The 16,554-nt window shown below is 36.6% G+C and overlaps 1 protein-coding gene across 4 annotated transcripts; it reads right to left on the bottom strand.

Annotated features, from left to right (window-relative positions):
• Positions 1-701: 701 nt before the first annotated feature.
• On the bottom strand, positions 702-16,543 carry CMC2 (C-X9-C motif containing 2). Of its 4 annotated transcripts, XM_026092585.2 has the most exons (5): positions 16,393-16,540; positions 11,069-11,208; positions 8,891-9,027; positions 4,828-4,899; positions 702-2,267 (listed from the first exon to the last, which is right to left on the bottom strand). In XM_026092585.2, the coding sequence occupies exons 3-5, from the start codon at positions 8,969-8,971 to the stop codon at positions 2,181-2,183; spliced, it is 240 nt and encodes a 79-aa protein (XP_025948370.2). In that variant the 5' UTR covers positions 8,972-9,027; positions 11,069-11,208; positions 16,393-16,540; the 3' UTR covers positions 702-2,180. The 4 variants fall into 4 exon arrangements, with proteins under 4 accessions (XP_025948370.2, XP_025948368.2, XP_025948371.2 ...); XM_026092583.2 differs by lacking the exon at positions 11,069-11,208 and having other exon boundaries at positions 16,393-16,543; XM_026092586.2 differs by lacking the exons at positions 11,069-11,208; positions 16,393-16,540 and adding an exon at positions 16,159-16,204.
• Positions 16,544-16,554: the final 11 nt, after the last annotated feature.

Here is a 16,554-nt window from a genome sequence, read left to right on the forward strand (position 1 = left end):
CAAGTAACAACAAACTTATGTAAAGTTTCACCCTTAACCTTTTATTCTGTCAGATAAGCTCCAAGTATTATTACACCAGCCTTTCTCAGCTTTAAAATCAAATTAGCCACATAACCCTTCTCAAAAAAGAAAAAAAAATGCAGAAATCAGTGGGCTATCTGCTATCACACTACCAGTGAGCAATTAGTAAAGAGAAAGAGGGATCAATGTGATCATACTTTCTCTAGGTAAACAAGTTTTGTAAAATAGATGCGGGGTTAAATGTAGCTCAGGGTATCAATATAAATTGTGCATGACACTTGGGCTTTCATTTGTTAAATAAACTAATCTTTGCAATATGATTCTGACTAATAAGTTATGTTGAATAGTTCTTGGGTTCTTTCTTTGTTACCATTTTAGTGAAAGTTCCAGATTCACAGAAGCTGATGAAAAAGAATAGCTCTACTGCTTCTGCACTAAAGTATCAGCTTCTCAACCTAATCTCTAGGGCAATTCTCAATTTTTTTTGAATTTAAGATTACAAGTGGCACCAAATTCTATTTAAGAGTTTGCCTTAAGTAGATTTTGTCATCATCACAAATGGAAGAAGGATCAAGGATGCAGAGTTCCCCATTTGGGATTTGTTTTTGTTTTTTTTTTTTACTAAATAAAAAGTACTCTTTGAACTTATTCCAAAGAGTACCAATAAAAGGACTGCACAATTTCCAACCACTCAAGTATTTAATTCAAATGATATATCATTTACTTATTCTGAGAAATCAGAGAACATGTCAAAACAAGCAGCAGTTGTTTCAGTTTTTCTTGGAACTCTCACTTTCACTTTGTACATGAAAAACCTTTGCGGTCAAGCTTCACAAACTTAACTAGGTCAACTCAAATACTGAAAAATAAGTAAAATTATTCTTCTATCTAGACAATCTCTTCAAAATAGATCACAAAATATTACTTTGTTCCAAAAATAGGTGCATGAATTAATTTGAAGACTGAGTGCCAACAACGGTTCTCAGAATAAACTGCAGAATTCACTGTAGAATAGGGCACCCTTTCCTCAAAAAGTTTGAGAAAGACATTTAGTAGAACTGCCTCAATAAAACATATTTTATTTTAAATAGTCTTTTGTTGCTGGGCAAAATAGAGAAGTCATTTCATTGCATAAGGTGAATCCATTAGACACTCAAAGAAGCAGCTCCATTATGGCATAAACCAACAGAGTGTTCCAATATCAATTCTGCCGCATTCATAGACTGTTCAGGACTTTCTGCAGTCTGACAGCAAATTAACATCTGTAGGCTAACAAGGCAGCTTGGTTAGCACAATACTGTTTGACTCATCTAACTAAAGGGCAAATTATCCGTTCTTTCACTTTAACGTAAGTTGTTTTTCAACAGCAATAGTTATAAGTTGACCTCACCCTTGTACCAGATTACGTGGAAGAACAATTGAGCTTATATTTTTGGCAGCACTCTTCTTCAGCATCATTCAGCACACTTTGATTGTACTCAACATAAATCAAGGCAATGCTTTGTAAATCCCTGAAAAAGTTCCATTCTGCATTTCTAAAGCGACGTGCTTTGGGTATGATGAACAAATCATTTAACAACAGTCTAGGCTGTACTTATGGTTGGCACGGAAGATTTTTAATCTTGCCAATGCAAGACCATCACTTCATCCTTCAGGCTCGAATAAAAGTACTAGAGCTCCATTTATTGCTTTACAGGCAATTTCCAATTTCAGGCCACTTCTGATTAAAATTTTTTGATAATCCATTTAGGCGGTGTTATCACAACACTACAAAGAGTGAGGGAAGAGTCATTCAGTGTTTTGAAAAAACATGAAAAAACAAATGCAGCTCAACACAAGGTAGGGAATACAACAGCCTTAAATACATAATACTCCACACATTGATTCAGCATTACTCAACAGTCATAACAAAACTACGCCAGAACAACAAGTTCCCACAAAAAATTTCTTTTAGAAGTCAAAATTAAGTTGTTAGTAATCTTTTTTTTTTTTTTTTTGGTCTGCTTTTAGTTCACCTTTCTGGGAATGAGTATGTTTTGTGTGTGTTTATTTTCCCATAACTTCACAAACCACAGGCCGAACAACGGTGATCTGAAAGTAACAGTCAACTTTCAACCAAGTGTTCCTATTGATATGCAGCTGCCCAACTACAGCACAGCTCACTTCTCAGAGTTTTTCGGAGCATTAATTAGCCTCCGTCGCATCTCTGCAGTATGTGCCTTGTTCCTGGCCCTGTTTTCTTCATACTGGAAGACAGATAAGGAAATTAATAGATCAGCTATGTCATTAAACAGATAAGTCAAATTTAAAAGTGTAGAGAGGGTTTATTACTCAGGAACAGAAACAATGTCATTGACTGATGCATTAGAAATGCAGTTCTTTTTAATATCAATGTATTGATTCATTTTACTTTGAAATTAACATTTGATTAAAATACCTGTTTCTAAGTTTGCTATTAAACTAAAGAGTATTAAAAAATTTAAAAAAAAGGTTCAGTTAAGATTATGCAGAAACTTAATTACACAGCTGCCTTATGTATGACAGCTATACTTTATTCACACATACACTAAAACTAGAAAAAAGTTACACAGGATGATTCTAGATCACTGGATAGGCTTTTTTCCTTTTAAGCACTGATTTAAGTGTCTCTGCCTTCTGAAACATGAATTTGTCATCCTACACTTGGTCTATTTTTGATCCTGGTTATTAATTATATACACTGATAACAGCAGTATACCAAGATGTAAAGAACAAAAGCAAATTTGGGTTGAATGAGGCTATTTTTTCTATGGGAGAAAAAACACGTAACAGAGATAGGACTTCAGTATGACAGGAAATCATGGAAACCTTCATATTTTAGATACATGCATAGGCACATACTTTCAAGTATGCGCCTGCACTACCAAAATTCTGAAGACTAAAGATCTTAACCGTCTTTCACTGGAGCCAAAAGGGAAATCTTCTTCATGGCTTAAGAAAAATTTCAAATCAAAGCATGATTTTCTATATATTTCATGAGAAGCAAGTTATTCTTGGCCTTAAATTACAGCATACATTAGTTCATTTTTTTAAAAAAGGTATTAAGAAGAAAAACCAAAATAACCTTCAAATACTCAAATCTCTATATAATGTAATAAATAAAATAAATAAATAAATAAATAAAATAAAAAGACTGATTTTGGTAAACATTTGCAATTTTTCACTCATTGTACTGATTGTCATATAAGTGAAATAATGGCCTGAAACATTACTCCACATATACAGAATGCTTAACTTTTTTCCATGCTACATTGACAGTATTTATTTTTTCACTAAATTATCCATACTTATGTAGAATGAGAACACCAAATCTTTAAAAAGTTACACCTGTGCCTCTTGCGTACTTGTGAACAGTCCTGCAGGCACCTCACAGCAATAACCTATCTACATAGCCATATTATAAGAAGGCAGACAGTCTTCATGAAGTCTTATTAATATAAAGGCTTCCATGGAAGAAAGAAAAATAGCATTACATGGAAAGAAACTTCATTATTTTCCAAATCTGTGTTACAGTTCTTCCAAATTTGTGCTACAGTTTTTCTGTATTAGGAAAAAAATAGTATTTGACACAAAGCAAATGAAATTAATTTCCATAGATCGATAGGGACAAGGGAGGGAAGAGAGGGGGACTAAACTATTCTGGTTATCATGTATTCGAAGTCTTCCTTTCCAGACAAGACTGTAAATTTTATGTCACAATTAGTAAGTTAAAAGGTGTGTGAAAAGTTCATTTGTTTTGCATGTTCTGTCATGCATGCATGAAAAACGTAAAGATCAGTTCATACCCTTTTAAAAATTTGTCCATTAGCTAATGAATCTATTTAAAATCCTAGAGCTTTCCCTTTCCTTTGTATCTGAAGATGTAGTACTGCAATAAGTAGGTCGTAAGCAGCAACATTATTTTCAGAGGATTTGTTTAAGGCCTAATTCAGCAGCTCATCAAATAATTTCACAGAAAACAGTATTACTGAGTTTGGTAATAAGTATTACTTATGCAAAATTGACCATTACTGCTTTATAGTCTCTACAGTGCAGATACTGCTATTAAAGAATACCTAGACAATTTCCTTTTTAAAGAAAAAAGAAAAAAAAAACAGAAGTAACCTGTGGAGCATCAGTTTCTATTTGCAGTATTTTTGTTTTGTTAAAACGTGTATTGGCCTGTTTTCTGTATCTCCAAAAATGGCTCACACCATTAGTTAAAACTAGATACACATCTGAACTGCATTATTTGTAAGGAACATACCAAAGACTTCCACCTCATGAGACATAAAAAAGCAATCATTATTTAAAAGTTTTGTGCTGAATACAATTTAGAATGTTTATTTCAAGACTTCTAATTTGACAGGAGAATCTTGAAATTATAAAAACAGCAAGAAACTAAATTTGTTAAATCCTTTGAAATCACATCAGCACAGACACTTATATCTTCATATCTTTTATCTTCACAGAAAGCATCCCTCATAATCTCACTTGTAACTTTCAGTGCCAGATCTTGCCAACAGTAGAAGCAAAGGGAGAGATGCATGCTCCTCGCTCATATTGGTCTCAACACAATTTCAGGCCTTGTTCATACAATTTTACCTGACAACTGACAAATTTATCACAAGAAATGTAAATTGGGTCTCACATGCCCACTCCAGAATGTGCTTACATTTTAAGGCCTATTTATTGATTTGCACTGTACTTGGTAAAAAAACAACAACTCTACAGTTATCCTATTGACTTTTTTAATGAAGCATTAACTCACTAAAATGTGCATCTTACCTCTTTCTTTAAGCATTTCCGCATCTCACGGTCAATGTCATTGCAATGGCCAAAAAATTTCAAAATGTTGTGCTAGTAAGTTAGGGAGAGAAAAACAAATTTAACAATTCAAAAGTTATTTCCTCCGAAGCTCTAAATTTCTTAGAAGATATCTGCATTTTGCAATATATCCTGGTCTTCTTTTCCTTTTCTTTTTGTGGAAAAATAATGCTTTGTAACTTTGTTACCGAGTAGCTCAAAGTCAAAACTGCTGCCAAACCTCAAATCTACCCTAGCCTTGTTGAAAGTTGAAGGTACTCAACATGCTGCATAATCAGACTGAAATAAGATGCACAGGCTGAAGCAATGAAGTCTAAACGTAGAACACAGATTTTATTCATCTAGGAATCAGTCTTAAAACTTTCACTCACGCTAACTTGAAATTGTGTACAAAAAAATGTGTTCTGAACTCAAATTCCTGATTTAGAAAGGTGTAGCAGGATCTGCAGCTATCCTGGACGCAATGCCCTTTCTGCCTTAGAGAGGGCATAGTTTTCAATACTTCCTCATGACCTGAAGAGAGGCAAAGGACTCTGTGCTACAGTTTCATCATGCCAACCACATGAAGAACATGCTGTCGGTCCAAAAGATGCAGCCACTAGACCCAAGTAACTGCAATGTTAGAAACTGTACAGAAATAGGAGGGTTAAGTTTCTCTGAGTATAACCGAAGGCTCTTTTCTAGTTTCTCAAATCCTGAGGTTTACCATAATTACAGCACAGCTCAGCTGGAGGCTTTACGGGTACTTGAATATTACCAAGTTTCTGAAAAAGTGCAGGCATTGTTCTAAGTGTCTATATAGGCCTCACCCAAATAACCTAATTATATTCACCATTAAAAAAGTGTCCTCCTTGCCAGGATTTCCTGAAGTGATTTCTTATTATCGGCCACCAAAGGACTCTCAGAAGTCATTCTCCTTCTAATAGGACTAATTTTTCTGAGTGTTACTTGCTAACGTGCCATATAATCTGACAGCAGAATCTGGTAGCAGAATATCCAAACAATTCAGAAGCCCTGACAGACTGGAGCTTTTAAACAGATATTTACAGCTACAGAGTGAACACAGTCAGTTAGACCAATCCTTCAAGAAGGATTTAATGAAAGAATAGAACATGAAGTACAAAACAGATGAGAATGAAGTCGCTTCCTTATTTCAAGGGGAAACCTAAGTGTAGTTCTGTAGCCGATGAGCAGATAAATGGATTTACACAAATAATACAGTGGACAATACTAAAAATTCAAATAGTGGACAAGATAGATCTCAACCAATAGAACATTTATGACTAGAAATAGCAGTAGGTTAATAAAGATGAGAGACACTTAACTACAGCACTGCTATAATTAGCTTGTTTATACCTCTCTGCTTTACAGAAGGCATCAGATGACACTCTGAAGCAGTTGCATGTAATAAATGGTCACTTTACTGCAAGCTGATCTTGCTTCTAAAGCATTTTAATTTTAGCTAATACAGATATAATTTTTATTCTATTCCCATATTAGCATGCTAAATTTCAAGGTGAGCACTCACATTTCAAGCTAACTCCACCCTTCCTAGTGCATACAGTGAATTGAATCTGGGTTTATTTAGCCAGACTCCTAAGCTGTCAACTCTTTTCAGATCGGATTATGAGGAGAAAGAAGAAGAAATCAGTTTTTCAAAAATACATCTCACTCCTATTACCATGGTAAGATTGTAATCCTTTATGTATTTCATTCAGCTGTCACATGTAAAAAACAAGGCTTTTTTTTTTTTTAAAAAAAAAAAGCACTTACATGACAACTGAAATACATGCAGTCTTAAACACTACAAGAGTGGAATTCTTGTTGGAAAAAAAAATAAATCAAAATAATGACATCAAATAGGAATCCCAATAACCTCTTCCCATAGACGCGAGACTTCATATAATGGGCAAGTTCTAGATTAGGAATAAAGTGAATTAAACTGACTTCTGTGAAAAGGCACATACAGGACATCCGATTAAAGATAATGCTTTTAATCCCTCAGGAGTAATAATTTAAGTTATATGTAGAGGTTGGCATTTTGACAAAACAGTAGGTAGTCACTGGTATCTGTGCTTAATATGACTGACTTTTCATATTTCAGTGACTTCAATTTCAAAACAATACTTCAATACATTTCCCTTCAATTTCATGTGAAAAAGTAAAGCTTCTTTCACACCCAGTCAGAAAGATGCAATCCTTACTGTGTTTTTTCTGAGACTGTTAGCTCAAATATCCTCTCATGGTTGAGTACTAGACTGAAAAAAGTAGTTTGTCACCATCTAAAGAAACCAACTTCAAACCAAACCAAGAAAATAAAATCCTTTGCACGACTTTATTACCAGTTTGACTTAAGAAAGTGACTAGTAGCAGCGATAATAGATTCCTTTGAATCCCTGCTGCCAAGAAATTCAAGGAAGCCCAGCTATGTACGTACCAAAATGCAGGGCATATGTGAAAGGAGTATATTTTCTGTCCTCATTGTCTTTATTTTCACAATTATGAAAAATTCATGACATTTTAATTCTATATCATCTCTACAAGTTTTATTCTCCTCCTGTTAGCGAGTCATTTTATTTGACAATTCTTTTGATACCATAGTAGTTGATGTACAAGGAGAGTCTTCTAGCTCAATTCTAACTACTGAACACTCGTACAATATTAAACTTGTTTCAAAAAAACTTCAGCTTAAAAAAAACCCAAAGTCTCTCCAATCTCTCAAATGACCTAAAACATTCTTTAGGCAGATAAAGATTTTAGAACTCAGAAAAAAACATGACACTTGGCACTTAATAGACCTTTTAAAGTTTAGGGGTATTCTACATAAGAACTCTGTATGAGACAGTTGGGAGGCAATGGTAAGAGAAGCACCATGTGACAGACTTCAATGTGCTTAAATTTCAAGATAGTACAATAAAAGCGCCAACAAAAAACAATTAACTTTTGCTGAACAAACCCAGCACAGTACACTCATTCCAGCACCACAAGTGAATTTTAGTATTCAAACTCCTCTCCATACCTTGTGGTAATTCAGAAATCATAAGAAAGCAAGTTACTGTAAAAGTTATCTGTATGTTAGTTTAGCTACTTTAAAAACAGATTTGCAAAATTTTTGTTATCCCTCCCTCTCTCCCACAAAACTCCTTCACTCGTATTTCCTGTATTGTCAGCCTCATTTCTCTGTAACAGCTTTTGGAAGAAAAAACTCAGAATTCTGCACAAAACAGTAAAACTAATAGATGTATTTATAAATAAATTCTAAGACAATACATTATGAAAAAGCATAAACATCACATCTAAACAGAGAGGTGAAAATACTTTGGATTGCATATGGCAGTAAACCATTGCTTTCTCATTAATATTCAACATTCAAATAAATGCACTCAGTTTTCACTGAGACAAAAAATTGAATTGACTTTTTATGCACTGATACAGAAATATATCTGTACAGAACATCTATTTAGAATAACTCAAAGGACTGGGAAATTTATTAATAGTGTAACAATGCTGCAGATACCTTTCACTGCAAAGGCTGATCTTTCTAAATCTAGAAGTTTACTACAGAGTGAATTAATAACAGGCTTTTAAGTGAGTGAGATTAAATTTCTATCTACTTAAAGTAATGAAGAACCTTGAGATGCCTGAAGACAATACAGTATTTTACATCCTTTAGTAGGTGCCTATTAAGAATATGGAAGTCAAATAATTCTGCTTTTATTACTGTTTTTTTGAGAGGCACACAGTACTAAAAGGTGCAGAAATTACTTCAACTTTAGAAATAGGTCCATATTTGTCAAGCTGTAGCGCAAGAGATCTTAAGTCATGTTTTAGTTCCTAATGAAATCACTGGCACGGTTTTACAGAGTTGTCAGATATCTCTTCAGTGAGAATGTACTAGCCATATTTCATGGCTGTTCTGCCTGAAGGAGATATTTCCCTCTCTGATCATATAATATTCCCACTAATTTATCCGACACTCATTTCCCCAACCCACCCACTCTTTTCTCTGCTCAGAGATCCTTACCTCTTTGTGACACTTCTTGAGCAGACTGATAACTAGGTTACATTCTTCAGTGTGCAGATGAGGAGACAAGTCTGGATGCATCTTTAGTTAGGGATAATTTAAGTAGTTCAAAGACAAAAATCTGAGAAAAATTCCACCTGCCAATATTAAAATATAAAAGTATAATTAAAGATTTCAAGTTTACACCATTTATCGCACATTATAATTTTAATAAAAATATTTTAAATCAAAATGAGACACAATATGTATAATTTACATTACACAGTTAAAGTAATTAAATCTAGCATATGCCTGTTCTTTATATATGCAGCCCATAAGTTTGAAGTTAAGGACAAGTTTATATTCTTTGCTGGATCATGGACATAAACATACATTTCATTTTCAGGAACTGCCTAATAGTATGAACCTTTCTTGAACTGCAGACTATCTTTTCATCTTCTCACTTCAGTTTGCTTGTTTCTAGCTTAGAAAAAGCTAAGAATAAGTAGTTTTCTTTCCACCTTACACACAGATGGATACAGAACAGGAAGCACATGAGGAAGCTACAATATTTCATTGCAGCACTCAGAGCTAGCATCTTTTCTAGTTGTTATCTACATGTTTTTAAGAAATCTCATGCAAAGCATTGATGATGCTTTAAAAAACAGTACTTAATCACTCTCATGGTAATTACTTTTTTTTTCTTCCTTAAGCCTAGTTAGAACTTCCCTTCTTGCCACTTCGCATCCTTGCCTTTCACCCTTTCATTATGCTTCTCTGAAGAGCATCTGGATCCTCCTTTTCAGCTCCTCTGAAAAGCACCTCCTATATGACATCCCTGCTCCCTTAAGTAGTGGAACACAACATCTAGGTTTCTCTTCAGCCTTCTCTTCACAATGCTCAACAGGCCTAGCTCCCTTACCCTCTCCTCACGTGCCATCTGTTCCAAACTCTGACCACCTTAGTTGCCCTCTGCTGGACTCCAGTTTTTCCTTATAGCTGTCTTGGACTGTGGGGCCCAAAGCTGAACATGAAATCTCAGATGTGGCCTCAGGAGTGCCAAGACACAAATAATAACTTCCCTCGACCTGCTAGCTACACTCTACTACTGCAGCCCAGTATGCTGTTAGCCTTCGTTGCCGCAAGGGTGCACTGCTAACCCATGTCTTACTTGATGCCAACCAGGGCCCCCAAGTTCATCACTGCAGAGTTCCGTGGGGCAGGAGCAAACTCCATTCTAGAAACAAATCTTTATAGTACTTCCCATTAAAAAAAAAACCCAGAAGCAATTTTCCAAGATATTTTATTGGAAAGGATGAAAACATCATATAGTAATAGCTTCAATAAGATGACCTGTTTGTTGCAGAAGATCACTCTGTACTAGGGAGGGAGGAAGAAAAATCTGGTTCGTACTAGGACAAATGGGCTCATATTGACAAAATTTTACTTATATTAACCACACTGCCACTGAATTAAAGAAGTGCCTTTGTTTGTTTGTTTATGCAGTATTTTATCATCCCCCTCCTCTCAGAGATGACCTTTCTAGCTGCAATACATCAAGGAAATGCCGCTATACCTTTACATAAAGGAAATACCACTATACCTTCTGCTAAGTAGCCATCACAGTTTTAACGCTTTATTCTAAACAGACATGCTAAATACTATTAGTCAGCAGTTAGATTTTATAATTGTAAAATCCTAATAGTCAACTGCAGTGCTGATAGCTATAATCCACACTACTGTTCCCAGAAAACTTAGTATGTTCACTTGAGGAGGCATCTATACTAATTTACCCAATATTTCCCATCATGTGTTCAGCTTAAGAAGAGTTACATTCCCACAGTCAAACAAAATTTTAAGAATCCAAACACATTTAAAAGCCTCTGGAGACCCATGAGAATACAGTCACATATTGCTACAAACACTTCTAATGTGTTCTTTCAAAAAATCTCCTCTGTACTATCTGGAAGTCTAATATTACACTATACCTTAGCACAGAAGAACTTGGAAGCCATACAAGTTGCTTAAGTAGTCTATTCAACAAATTAACAAATGAACCTTTAGAAATATGACAGCAGGAGCATGACTGTAACAGTAAAGGGATTAAATACCATGCTGCGCTATTGCCACCAGCTTTTGACTGCATGCCACACTAAGTCAATATGTTTTAAATTTATCAGTAGATATTCTGGATAGTACCTGAGTTAGCATTTCCTTGAGATGGTGACCTGCTCAATGACTGCGTTGTTTTAACATGTGCAAACCCAAGCTGATTATTAAATTGCTTCATCATTCATTCTCTGACATCTCTTCCCAAAACTGTGATCTAGGCTGGTTGTCTTGTAAAACAAACAAACAAACAAAAAACAACAAAAGCAAGACTAACGTCCCAGTGAATAAGTAGTGTGCACATCACCAGGCACCAAGAAGTCAGAGGAAGTATTTCAAGAAAAGGGTCATTCTTTCCAAACTTAGAATAGTAATCACTGCTGTTCACAAAATTCACAGATAAAGTGGATAAAAGCCATCAACGCCACAAAGAGAGGTGACAGAGTATATTCCACCAGCTGAAAGCCTTCTAATGACATCTTACTCAAATGCATTCTCCAATGGTACCTCTTGCAGACAAATACTACAAATGAGAGGTCCTAACTGCCACACCACTTCATAGATCAGTACTCTCAAAATCATTTTTCAAATAACATTGGATATTAAAATCTTTGAAGTTCAATCACCAGATATGGGCAAAAAAAATGTAGATATGTGTACTCAGTTCATGTAGGCTACAATGGCTTAAAATAATCAAATATCTTACACTGGTCATGGAAGGCTTGATTGGAGCCTTTGAGTACTTTTGAGGTTCATGACTGAAAGTGTTATCAGTGCTAAAGACGAATGTTTAGGAATGTCCAGATTAGACAGTGATCTATAAATGATCAGAGAAGGCTAAAATATTTGTGCTGGAGGGGAATGGCAGAAGACAGGGTGACAAGAAAAGAGGCTGTGTTCAAAAATACTCTGAAAGATGAGAGGAGTTTCAAGAGAACAAAAATATGTATGAAATGAGAGGATGAGTTATTGGCTTCCTCAGTATCTTTTTAGTAGTGCTCTAATCTAAAATAAAGATAGCAAATTACCATTACTAGAATTTAAGTCCACATGAATGGAATATTATATAGATGGTAGCTCATAAGGATGCTAAGTATCAAGAAATACTAAAAAAATAAAAAATAGCAGCAAATGTTTGGGAAAAAACAGTATAAATTGCTTGGAGAAAACTATTAACAGAAATGCTGGATAAAAAATGTCAGGGTAAACAAGCAATTGCTCTAGAAGAAATATTAGCAGTAAAGTATAAAAATAATATTATGAAAACATAGCAATTGCTTTAGGAGAAAAAATGATTGTAAGATGCTACGCCAACATTATTTAGATCCAAAGTGATTATTTGCAGAGAATTATTTAGATGAACTCTTCACGTAAAGGCACTAATATACTTCACTGTGTAGCACACACATGGTCTGCCCTTTAACATGTTTTACACAAGATTCTGAATTCTGTGCATTTTTTCTTCCTTATTAAGAATTGCATAACATAACAGATTTGATCAAAATGTCAAAAGAACTAAAAAATTATTGCAAATTTCTGTGAACAAGCCTCTGAAGGTATAAGACATAGATAAAGATTATTTCTCTCAACTTTCTCAAGCAGTTTCTAAATTTATACTATCCTTCATGGAAGGAAGAATCAAAAATAACCTGACTCAAATATCATTTTATGTGTAGTTTAGATAAAGTGAGGAAAATGAGGGATGTCTTAGTTTTAAGATTTCCAACATAACTTTTAAAATAAAGCAAAAGCCTGAACTTAGAAATTCTCAGAAAATGATACTTAATCTCCAATGCTAATATTTTTGTTTAGAAAAATAATTACTTAGAAAGTAATCTCTAGGCTTGTACAAGCATTTCTGAACATTAAGTATATTGAACTGCTACAGATTTCCAACAGAAATCAACATACAAGTTATCAAGAATAGGTACTCATCCTTAATCTAAAAGCCTATCTAGACATATGTTCAATAAATTAAACATTGAACACTAATGTGCAAAAGGAACCTATAAGTACTAAAGATGTTTGCAATAAAATTGCAGATATCTAATAAGTAGACAGAAATCAAAAAGCTGTCCCCAAAGAACACGCCGAGAACACACACTTCATGGACTTCCACAGTCCTGTTAGCCTGAGGAGCAGGACACCACAATCCAGGCTGAATCAGCCCCTCTCAATGGTTTCTTCTCCTAGACTCCTTATGAGAGAAAACAGCAAAAGGAGCTACAGGTGTGGAAAAAGCCAGGTTTTAAGACATCCCCACTTCTTTCCTGAATGAAGCACAAAATCAGCATATCAGGAAGCCAGGGAAGTTCCTTTCTTCTCTTCCCAGAATCTCCCATAAATCAGAACCAACAAGTTTCCTGATGCAGAGCAAAAATTAGATCAGCTTGCTTTTTTATTCTGTTTAACTTAATGCTTAATAATTCCACATTTGGTGGGAGGCAAAGAAAGAAAACGTTTAAATACAGATAATTGCTTTCCTAAGATATTTGCTCCACATTTCATGAAAACATTTAGAAGACTACCTTTTTAAACAAAATTCTGCAAATTTGTCCATTTTAAAAGCTGCACACATAAAGGTCATTTACATTTTTCAAGCTTGTAAAGGCAAGGGGGGGGGGAGAAGCATGAATTCACATATGACTCAGAAAAATAACTACTTCAAATAAAACGCAAATCCTTACTTACCACTGAGAAGGGAAAGTTGCAACTAAGCACCTACACTGCTAAGCATTAATCTCCTAAACACAGAACTTTCTACACTACAAAATATTGCAGCATTTGATACATACACTCAAATAATGTCCACAAGGTGGTGCAGTAACCCTGCAAACAAGGACACAGGGCAAGGAAAAAGGAACAGACCTAAAAATTGCTGTAAAACCAATTTATCATGGCTAAAATGTATTTTTGCACTTCATTTCACTGTCCAAATTCAGTAACAACAGACATTTTGTTTTTAAGTCCTCAGTTACACAGTATTGTTATGTTTGACTTTTGACTTTCGAGGAAAATACTTATAAACCAAGCAGTTCTTTGCTTATTCAAATCATAGGTGTATTTCTACAAGATTACACAAAGTTGTATCATGAAAGGTTCAGCTCTGGTTCTACCAGTTTGTGTTACCTGAAGATATCAATCATGTCAATTCATCAGAAATTCAGCATTCCCAACATTATCTTTCATACACATAGGATTTATAAATACATTTTTGATGATATTAGAATACTCAGATCAGCCATTCAGTGAAATGAGAAGTTGGTGGATTAACACTGATTCAACAGCCTAGGAAACACTGAACTAAGGACCTTGCTTTTACTTTCAATAACATGGTTAATGTCTTCCAGATCTGGATATTCAAATATCATCCTATACTGCTATTCCTAATGTTGTGTTACATAGACTGAGGATGACGCCTAACTTTCCAACACTTCTACGAAATTCAGCCAACACCTTCACTTTCATAAACAAAACTTGGCTACATCTTAGGAAAATTAGTCATGAGCTCTTGAAATTTAACCTTCAAAACTGCACTAGCTTTCCAGTATTATTTGGGGGGTGGCATGGGGAATAATTTAAATACGTATCTACGAAGACTTATAAACAGCAAGGCAACACCAACCACAGGGCAGTGGGGAAGACTATGTCTACTTTAAGAACTTCTTTATATTACATGGATTGCATCTACTTTCCCTGAACCTAAGGAATAAAAATCATTAATAAGATTCATACTGGATTTTAATAGTCTTTTTACATGACCTCTTTCTGCCTACACAGCAAAATGAATGCTCATCACTTACTCTTGGTAGCAAGTATCTGATAAAGCTAGAACATACCTGATCTAATAATTATTAGAGCATGTAAAGAAGGTATTAGCCCTGTTGAATAACACAAGTTGAACACCAAACTGAACATCAAGTAATTGCCACAGTTTTATTTCCTACTAAAACAAGTTATCAAATAAAACACAATGGAGCATTTTCACCTCTTTTATTGGCAACTATTTATGGTCATTGTCTACACTGAGGCTGTATTTATAAAACAAGAGTGTCAACATAGCTAAAGGACAGTTAATGGAATATTTATTATAATATGCAGCAAGTCACACCACACAATACAGTGTTTATCACAAAAGATTACTGAAGTCGTATCTTTCTATTCCAGAAGAGACCTGTCTTCCTACTACGATGAGTAACATTTTATTCTACCTAGAAAGACACTCAAAAGCTACCCATGACAGCTTTCCCCCATAGTATAACCAGACCTACTGATTACCGTCAGCTCAGCTGTCCTGTATAGTAAATTCCACACTTCTTAGAAAGCATGCATGGCATAAACCCGTACGTTCTCCCTATCCGAATTCAGTAGTCCTTATAAAAAGGAGAGGACAGCAGAGATTTAGATGAATTTAATTAGCACACTGATTATAACACAATCTTGGCACGACTGCTCTACTTGTGCAAACACACATTTCCTTGCAAGAGCAGCTTTTAGTCATAGTTTTCAAGAAGTTTTTAGGTAAACCCAATTGTTGCAGACTGTACCGCCAAAAACAAATTCTAACGTTATTACTCAATAGGATGCCAAGAACTTCAGTCAGGAATGACAAGACCCAGCCCATGCAAAAGGAAAACACGCTGAAGCCGAGGGTCTTTCGCCAAATTCCTTTCTCACAAGCTGCTGTTGTATTTCAGCTGCGTCCACTAGACAGGGCTTCCCTCCACTGCTATTGCTGTTTCACTCATTTCACAACATAGCAAACAAGAACAACATAGAAGCATCACCACTGCTGGCAGAATTTTCTGTTCTGTCATAAAGTGCTTTCCCCCGTTAGAGAGGGCAGGATCAGGAGGATCACGCTCCCTGTCAGAAGCAGCACAGCCTCACCCCCTGAGCAGCTAGAAGCCCTCAGGGCTGGCACGAAGGACGTGGCAGAAAGGGAGCACTGCCAGCCCAGCCCAGCGCAGCCTCGCCAGCAAGTGGAGGGAGCTGCTAACCTGCGGCGTTATCAGCGGCTCAGACAGAAGAGACCCCTGAGCTACCTCACACGGGTTGTTTCCAGTCGGTCGTTTCTCAGCCCTCCCAGGGGGCCTGATTTAATGGTTATTAAAGCACGCAATGAAGGCGTCAGCCCTACCGAATAAAGCAAGCTGAGCACCAACTCCGACATCAAGTACCTCCATACGGAACACCTCGACGACACGCGGGTCACAAACTCTGGCGGAAAAGCAAGCGCGCGAGGGGCTCGCCCCAGGCAGCGCTCCCGCGACCCCGAACGAGGCCGCAAGGGCGGCAGCGAGGCCCGGGAGGCGGCCGGGGTGGCCTCCCCGCGCCCCCCCATTTCCCCCTGGGGGCACCGCGGCGCCCTCGGGCCCGGCCAGGCCTCCCCTCTCGGCCATCCTCGCACTTACTGCGGTCCCCACAGGACAAGGCCGGGACCGAGGGCGACGCGGCGCCCCCGGCACCGCCAGCCCCCACCGGAAGCCACCTCAGGGCGCCCGCCCGCCACGGGAAGAGCCCCACGCAGGGCGGCTGCGCCGCCGGGGCGGGAGGCGGGGCTTTCCCTGATTGGG

Source organism: Dromaius novaehollandiae, chromosome 13 (genome assembly GCF_036370855.1).
Source record: "Dromaius novaehollandiae isolate bDroNov1 chromosome 13, bDroNov1.hap1, whole genome shotgun sequence".
Classification (NCBI taxonomy): Eukaryota; Metazoa; Chordata; class Aves; order Casuariiformes; family Dromaiidae; genus Dromaius; species Dromaius novaehollandiae.

Coding starts and splice junctions, on each gene's coding strand:
- CMC2 (XM_026092583.2), bottom strand. CDS start 8,971: ATGCATCCAGACTTGTCTCCTCATCTGCACACTGAAGAATGTAACCTA. Junction 4,900..8,890: donor TCAAGAAGTGTCACAAAGAG/GTAAGGATCTCT, acceptor CTAACTTACTAG/CACAACATTTTGAAATTTTT. Junction 2,268..4,827: donor GGAAATGCTTAAAGAAAGAG/GTAAGATGCACA, acceptor TCTGTCTTCCAG/TATGAAGAAAACAGGGCCAG.